This window comes from Pieris napi, chromosome 3 (assembly GCF_905475465.1).
Source record: "Pieris napi chromosome 3, ilPieNapi1.2, whole genome shotgun sequence".
In the NCBI taxonomy this organism is placed as follows: Eukaryota; Metazoa; Arthropoda; class Insecta; order Lepidoptera; family Pieridae; genus Pieris; species Pieris napi.
In genome coordinates this window covers 7,515,174-7,524,351 of record NC_062236.1, presented here as the reverse complement: position 1 = coordinate 7,524,351, position 9,178 = coordinate 7,515,174, and the positions used below count along the sequence as shown (strand labels likewise).

The window sequence follows — 9,178 nt, the reverse complement described above, 5'->3', positions numbered from 1 at the left end:
ACATATTTTTGTTGTTATCAAGAAATATTGATAATGTGTAAACATCGTATGAATTAAAAAAGAGCAAGAAAACTTACGAAATTCATACATTTGTATCGAGTCGGTAACGTTTTTCATAATATCGACATTTTTCTCGCTCAAGCCGGATTATGAAATGCATTGTTTTTCACAATAGACTATTTTGACTATTATCTGTTAATAGACAATTCTAACATAGACAATTCTAACTTATATAATAACATTGTTAATGTAAATATTAATATTATTGACTCACAATTGTACTAACATACAAAGAATTTTAAATTTTTGGCCAATTAATAATGGAATTGGAAATATTAAAAATATTTTAATGGAAGTCTTTACGATACTCAGGAATTTAAAATAGGAAGACTATATTAAATATTAAAGCTACCATTTAATATATTGAGATGTCTTTTTTATTTTTAATTTAATGTTATTCATACCATTACTGAGCAAGTTTTGCGTATTTTAACACAAAATGAGTATCCGCAGAATTTTTTTAAAATTATTTTCTACTAATTTTTACTTTCGTTCTTGTTTATTAAGTAGGTATAATGGTAGGGTTTGCGCTAATTAGTGTCATATTACAAATAAATTTAAATAAAGAATAAATCATTTTTTAAAACACAATCATTCCTACAGATTATTTTGTCACAAGTCTCCAAAATTCAAAATGTCCATTTCCCGCCAATTCAAGATGGCGGATGTTCACGCGTATTCGCGTGTTCTGAATGTCAATGCGGTTGCAAGGAATTCAGGATATTCATATTAATGGCGTGTTGGTGAGATGGGGGTCCCCCTAAGAAACTTAGTTGGGGTCTTGTGGCTGCGGCCATCGCTGCAAATAGGGGGGGAGCTCCCCCACCCCCGAACAATGCGAAGGAAGGTGGTAGCAACGGTCTCGCAGAAAGCCTGAGCTTTTCAATCTCAGCCTCTTGCAGTCGTTTCGCTTTTGCTCGGCGATTTTGAAACCATATTTTTACCTGGAAAGAGTGACGTAAGGATTACAGAAATAGGCTTTACTGTAAAAGTCTTATAATTTACTCTTTACTTAATTAAGTTGCTACGGTATGTGCTGTATTTTAGTTTTTTAATAAATTTAGTCTTATTATATAGATAGATATGTGCAATTTAAATTTGAGTATTATTTTATAACTAGATGAGTGTTGGCCTAATGCTTCGGCGTCCGACTCTCATCCGTGAGGTCGTAGGTACGATCCCTAGCTGTGCAACAATATACTTTATTTCTATGTGCGACCCAAAAAGTCGAAGGAGATTGTCACCTACTTGCCTATTAGATTGACAAATGATCATGAAACAGATACAGAAATATGAGGCCCAGTCCTAAAAACAGGTTTCAGTGCCACTGATTTATTTATTTTAATTTTATTATTTTATAATTAAAATCTCTAAATAAATTAAAAACGTCAAAATACCTCAAGTATTTCAATAAATGCATTTTATAAATTTAATTTTTCCCGGATATTCTACTCACATAAATTAACATTAATATCCCTTCAAGTATAAAAATTATTACTTAAATTTTACATTTATTAAGATGTGTCTGTATAATGTTTGTAATAAAAGTGTGTGTTCATAATAAATAATTTACTTGTTAAGGTTTACTCCCTAAACGTTTATATACGTTATAATGTATTACGATAACAAGGTTTTTATTTATTTATTTGAATATAACAAAAAATTAAAAAGTAAAAAAATAAAAATGCAATAAAAATATTACACTTCTAATTTTAAATTTTACTAGTAATTTTTTGCCTCGTATTGTTAAGAAAAAACAATTCAACGAAAAGCAAATTATTTAACACATGCATCCTGCCAGTGCTGGCTTACGGGAGCGAAACATGGGCTTTAACAAAAAACGTAACAAATAAACTCTCCGTATGTCAACATGCCATGGAAAGGAGCATGACTGGGATCAAAAGAAAAGACAAAGTAAGAAGTAGCAACATCAGAGGAAAGACTAAGGTACAGGACATAACTTTGAAAATAAGAAGACAAAAGTGGAAATGGGCAGGCCACATGATCAGGGGAAAGGACAAATGGAGTAAAATAATCACACAATGGTACCCAAGAGATGGAAAGAGAAAGAGAGGTAGACCACAAAAAAGGTGGGACGACGACATTATACAAGTCGCGGGAACAACATGGGGTAGAGTGGCCATAGAAAGGCCAGAATGGAGAAGGTTGGAGGAGGCCTTTGCCATCTGGCAAACGGACAAGCAAAAGTGGAAGAAAAGTACAATATACGAAAAATAAAGAAAATACTGGCATGTCCGAATAGAGGCTATAATAATAATAATAATAATAATAATTGTTAAGAAAAAAAACTAGCAAAATAGCGGATGAAGGTAGAAGAAAGCATAAAAAATTTCAACGAGATTACAAAGAGATGATTAAATTCGCATTACCTGAGTTTCCGTTAGTCTTAGCGAAGAAGAGAACTCAGCTCTCTCCGCGATGCTCAGGTACTGTTTGTCTCTGAACTTCTTCTCCAACGCAAGAAGCTGCTGCGTTGTAAAGGGTGTACGCGGCTTCCGGTTCGGCTTGTGTTTCCGGAGTTGGCATCTGACCACTGGTGGGCCGGTGGGTGCTGCTAAGAAAACTGCCATTGTACTTTTTATACTTCAGATATTCGGGAAATAAATATTATAAATTTCGTTTCTGATTTATGCTTAATCTATGTACCTAAAAATCTTGACAGCAAATACTATGATCTATCGATATAATACTATGAACTATCTTTGGTCCTACGAACTTAGGGGCGTGCTTTATTCAGATAAACTTGTCTGTGAAATGTTTGAAATTTATAAGTTATTTAAGTTTGTATTAATTTTACTATAGTATAGTGTATATGTATCTGAAATTTAAACCTTGCACCAAAGAGAAAAATCCTCATAGAAAGAGTCGATTCAATAAATGACACAGATTCAAATTCAGAATAATTTTTAGAAGTGTAGTTTACAAAAACTTAAAACTTATGAATCAAACGACATCGTATAAATAATATACATATATTAGGCGCTTCAATTGCGCATAAACATAATTTTATTAAATAATTCACATTTGTATTTCTATCGATTTTAATATAATTAGGTCGCCGGAAACAGGTCCATGTGTTATTATACAGTCCCTCGATTCGATGTTAATATTCTATTCAAAAACAATATAGATTCAAAATCGATTCATCCGGTTATATCGCTAACAATATAAGCAATCAATATTTACGGCCAAAGTGTATTATTTCATAATCTTTTATAATGATGTGACACAATTGAATTGAACTATATAATTTTTTACGAATTTTCATGATCTCTAAATGTGGAATAAATAATATAATCATGGAAAATTTTTACATGGCAACTTTTGCAATTGCTTAATGTCTATATAACTTTAAAATTGCTACGATTCTAATATTAATATATTCATTGATTTACCGTTCATTGACATGTTTCCTGACCTGCATTAACACACAAACATTAAGTTCATACAAGCCCTTTATTATGTTGATCAGTTTTATTAATAGTTCATTTAGAAATTCATTAGTTTATTGTTTACATGGTCTTTGCCATAGTGTAATTATTTTTATTAATTTAAAGTAGAGGCAATAACCTCATTGTCAATTTGAATCACAGACCAATAATTTTTACCTATTTTATCCGATATGACATTTCCGGTTGGCAAGTGTTTGCTAAGGAATTCTGTATTATTTCATTATACGTGTCTACAGATAATATTCTATCCTTTGAATACTCGGCCAACAGTCAATACGCTGTTTGAATACTTACCAAAGTGTTTCGTATTAATGCAACTAAATAGACACAACTACATATTACTTTACCAACGATATTAACTGAAATTCTATGAGACATTTGAATAGCATACAATATTCTTAAAACTGAGTTTCCCACTCATATTACCATTAAATATCGCTGCATTGACAGCAGATGTTAACTTTCGATACAATAGTGAGACAAACCAAAAAGGCTCTATTGCGAGTGATAAAATACAAACAATTTCAATGGCCGAACCCGCAGACGTATCAATGCGATGCACTACGCTAATGAAGATATAATATCCATCTCGAAACGTATTTATTTTCCCGCGCGTACGGCACCGCCATTTTGTTTTGATGACAGACCATAGACAATTTGCGCTACCGCGTAATGGCGTCCAATTATGCGCGCTCTTTGATGCTTAATAGGATTTAGTTGTCAATGTCTAAATTTAATTGGATTATTGTAATCTGTGGATGAATGCGTTATGCAGATGCTTATTAAGGCTTTAAATTGGTAGGATTTATGAGGATTGCACATTTGTGTTCGTTTGAGTTGCTTTTTGATCATCGTTTGTGATCTATGTCATTATTAAATGGCAAATTTTATTGCCTTAAGCAAGATAAAAATACATTTACATCTATAAAATTTATGAATATGAATTAATGTTAATGTTCCTACCTACTTAACCCACGCCCTAAAAATATCAAGTAGTATAATATGCAATTAGTGTTACCCAAAATCGGTCTTGGTCTTGCAGTCTTGGTCTTGTTCTTGCGCTTTTGCAAGACCAAGACCAATACCAAGACCGCCTTATTATAGCAAGACCAATACCAAGACTGAACCCTGCAAGACTTGAGCAAGACAATACTTAAGCCTGCAAGACTCTTGCGTCTTGCAGTTAAGACAAACTGAGATTTGGGCGTTATTAAGTAGGTATTTGGTTTCAATCCCGATTTTGAGAAACGTTCCCCAGTATCAAAACCGTAGGTATCACAAATCATAACACTAAACTAAGGGCTGCAGTTGTATTTGTAATTGGCAACGTGCCGCTCGTCTGAAAGCACCCTGAAACGTATTGTATTGATTAGGTAGGTAAGTACTTATTATATTTCAACAATTTATTAAGTAGGTAGCGTGTTAATACTCACAAATCTGTTCCCTAATAACTTTCTAGCAAAGTTCATACCTTGTAGGTATCTACCTATAATAATATGTTATGCTTGTTTATGTCTAATGTGCAGATCTAACGTTAGTACTCGTAGGTTGGTATGTGCTTAAAATTATAGTTAACAAAATTATATAAACATCATGTAGGTGTGAAACTTATGTTTCAAAGTTTATATTATTCTTCTATTTAGCAAAATTTAAAACTAACAGCGAGTCGAGTAGGTCTAGTAACAGTTTCTACGGCAGCCAATACTATGGTACAGACGCCAGCACATCAAGCTACTACAATCTATCAAATTTCTTCAACAGATTTTCAAGTTTATCGCTAAAGAATTAAGGTTCAAAGTTGATTGGGGAAATGTGACGTTCTGCGAATAAACTGTTGGTCGGTCGGTGTATTAAATACCTACTTATTTGATAATTTACCGACAAAGACGCGGTTTGCAACAAGTGTAACACAGCATTTGACACTGAGCGCCGCATTCGCCGACAAAGAGTACGCACACAAATTTTTACCTATTTTGGTAGGGTTGGTATAGGAGTATAAAATTAAATGACCTTGAAGATGTCCCAGCAGTAGGTAGGTATAAATTGAATGCTCTGAGTTTTTTTTATTTAAATACATTCTCACACTGGCTTGAATTCGAACACTACAGCGTTAAAAGCTGTCGGGCGAGATGATAATTAATAACTAAGTAGGTATTGCATCTATTGAATTGCGAATATTTTGATTTCGAAATAATCATTGTTAATATCGGTAAATGATAGATAGTGAGTGATACCTAGGTACTAAAATGTGAGCAGCAAGATTGAAAAGTGTATATGCCATGTCAGTGCTTTCAATAAGTTTATTTTAAAAAAGCTCTCTAGTAAGATTTAGAGTTTACCATTCAATTACACATAACATATTATTGAAAAACAAAAATTATGAAAAAGATATTTAGACTGAGTACTTAGGGTCGATTCGACCAAACAAGAGTAAGTAAGAGAGTAAATAAATTTTACGTTTTACCAACTACAAATTCTAAGAATAGTGGGCTTATTCGGGAATTGCAACTATACCGCCGTTTCGCACGGAATAACAGCTATTCCTAGAATAATTTAATGGCGTCAGTCAGTCCAATCAGCTGATTTCTGTCAAAATATGTGTTCTGTGTTTTAATTTCAAGTCAACGCAACGCACTAAATTAATAGTCTGGACTCTGGCATTGTAAAATGAAACGTTTAAACAATTTATTATTTATTTATTTATTTTTAGATTTTTTATTTTCTATAATATTAGAATGAAATTCAACTGGGCTCAACAGAAGTTCCTTTTTAGACGAAAGCCTCAAACAAACAAGAAATAAAAACTTTTTGTTGTCGTTTGACACCTGTTAAAAGCTACTTTTTCACACTATAATACGGCAAAATCGAGTTGACATGATGTATGCTCTTACACTGTCCCGTTGTAGAACAACATTTATTTGCCGAGTTTTATTTTCGTTCACCATTTTCTTGCTATTCGCGTATTGTTATTCCTAGCGCAATTATACTATCGATTACGTGGACAAACGACTATGGATTTACTCGAGATTAAAATCATGGAATAGATTATTCTTGGTATAGTTACTCGTGTATAAATTGAAGTTTGGTCGAATCGACCCTTAGGAAATTAGTAGAAAAAATATTCTATCGTGGATACCTAGTTATTAAAAAGTGGATAAACGTTGTGTTTACTTAATTTTATTTTTCTGTGCTAATGCCAACATTGACAACCCCACCAAAATAGGTAAAAATTTAGTCCGCTTCTAGACTTTGTGTTGCCGCCGTCGCTTTCATGTCAAAGGTCGCCGCCACTGCCCATGTTCTAAAGAATAAAATAAGTTTCCGGGTGCTCAGAACGGACGCAAATAGATTATGTTGTCCTGGCAAGGAAGAATGTAGTCGTAAGGATAGGTAGATTTTATAAAAATTGTTGTAAGTAATAAAAATATACCTAGTTTATATTATTACTAGCTGGCCTGGCGAACATCGTACCGCCTAACAGTCGATTCTTATTCTGCTATTCGGGGCACCGGTCTAGCTAGTAAGATAAAAAAAGAAAATTGATAAGACAACAAATACATTATGTCAAAAAATAAAAATTTACCTTCCCGGAACCCCTCCACTAACACTTGAACTTTATGCTATGGTATTAAAGTTCAAATTCACTTTTAAGTATTATTACGAATATTTTGTATGGGAATATAGAAAAGTGTTGTTTTTAGACTAATTCACTCAATTTTATTTTAATTTTTCTCCGTAAGAACCATCTTCGTACTTCAAGGTATATTATTAAAAAAAATCAGACAAATCGGTCAAACCGTTTTCATGTTATGTCGTGACAACGGAAAACGGGTTTCATTTTTATATATATAGATTACCTATTATACCTTTTTAAAGGACATTGCACTGCAAAATTGGAAGTGGGTGATTTTAACAAACTTGAAACGTGGAAAAGCTCCAAATATGAGCGACGTCATATTGCTTTACGCATTTTGTTTTAATATCATCGAGAATTGCAGTGTCGGTTTATCAACTTCTATCGTACCTACTCTAGTAGCGACTATTGTCTTCAGCGATGATTTACTAAATAAATAAAAATAATCGTCGTGTAGGTACGACGATTATTTTTCTAAGGAATACAATTTTGTTGTAGTAGGTACTTACATCGTTTCTTACTTACACATACTTTAACGACAGTACCTACGTAGCAAAGCGCGCCAGTCACGAGTACGACAAATTGCCTAAAAAATGTACCTACGCACACTGTAATGAAATCTGCTAATCTCAACACAATGCCTGTAGCCTGCCTGCTATTATTGGTTGATGAACATTGTACATTGGTGAATGCTCCAGGATATCCCGCAAGCCCCCACAAATAGCAATAGGCAAATAGGTATTTGCAAGTCTTGCGAGACTTGCGAGACTCTTGCTGCAAGATCAAGACCAAGACCAAGACTGAGAGCGCAATACCAATACCAAGACCGAGACCAGGTGTATTGACGCAAGACAATACCAAGACTGGCCTAAGTCTCGTCTTGGTCTTGCATTTGGGCAACACTATATGCAATTCCTGAATAAGTTCTAAGTATGGCTTAAAGAATGTACATAATATAATTAATTCAAGAATCTGAATTCCTGTTATCTACTAAACGATGGAAACATCGAGATTCAATGGAATTATTATGTTTGTTTGACAAATAAGTTCATTTAATTTGAAAATAACATTAATGACGGAAGTGTGAATAGTGAAGGATATACAGAAAATCAACAAAATACATAAAAAAACAAATTATGCATATAAAAATATTAATATGTATCCATTCTCAAAAATCAATAAGCGTCAACGAATTATCTTAACATACGATGTATAATGCACCCCATGCTTTTTCCTGAACCATATGAATGGAAAATTAGAGATTATCTTCAGAGCACCAGGCCGTAACTAAGATCATCGTGAATGTATCCAATTAAATACGAATAAAAAAATAAAAGCCTCGGCATTTTCCGGTAAATAAAATTATTGATGCTTCACCGATCAATGTTTTATTGATTTTTCGACGAATCGACAGATACAATTACTTGTCTATGGTATCAATAGATTGGAAAATTAATTCATATGTTTTTAAGTGTTAGAGATATTAAATTAGATGTGAAGTGCCGCTAAACAGTAATTTGTTAAACAATTTTTTAAGAAGTCAGGAATGAATTTTATTTAATAAAACAATAATATCAAATTAATATATTTAAATCCTATTGAATATTATAAAAAATTAGAAATACATGTTACATAAACAACAATTAAGAGTTTAATATAATTACAAATGTTCAAAAAAACTACAGACTTAAAAAAATATAACTTATTGTATCAATTTTTATCTGTAGTTTATAAGTCTGTACTGTGAGTGCATAGACTGTGTATCGATAGACAGACTGTTAATTGGTTTCTTTGCTGTCTACATTCCATTATTATTTCCAATTACAGCTGATAAGGGACTTAATTAATTACTGAATGATTTTAACTCGCCAACTTAATAATTTCAATGAGAACATAGAAAAAAGATCAAGTCTTCTAAACTAGGTTTTGCTTGTATATTTTATCAACTTGTTATGATTGTTTGTACAACTGTTTACGATCACAATGATGGAGCATGGATCATAGTATATGG

The 9,178-nt window shown here is 32.7% G+C and overlaps 1 protein-coding gene across 2 annotated transcripts in view; it reads right to left on the bottom strand.

Annotated features, from left to right (window-relative positions):
- Nucleotides 1-219: 219 nt before the first annotated feature.
- The window catches only part of LOC125063691 (homeobox protein MSX-2-like), a 31,798-nt gene continuing 22,839 nt past the window's right edge, over nucleotides 220-9,178 (bottom strand). Inside the window, exons 2-3 of one of the 2 annotated variants that reach the window (XM_047670265.1) lie at nucleotides 2,451-2,644; nucleotides 220-1,004 (exon numbers count right to left, since the gene is read on the bottom strand). In XM_047670265.1, coding sequence (XP_047526221.1) covers nucleotides 756-1,004; nucleotides 2,451-2,644 — 443 coding nt within the window. In that variant the 3' untranslated portion in view covers nucleotides 220-755. The remainder of the gene's footprint in view (nucleotides 1,005-2,450; nucleotides 2,645-9,178) is intronic. The other variant, XM_047670266.1, reaches the window with a different exon arrangement.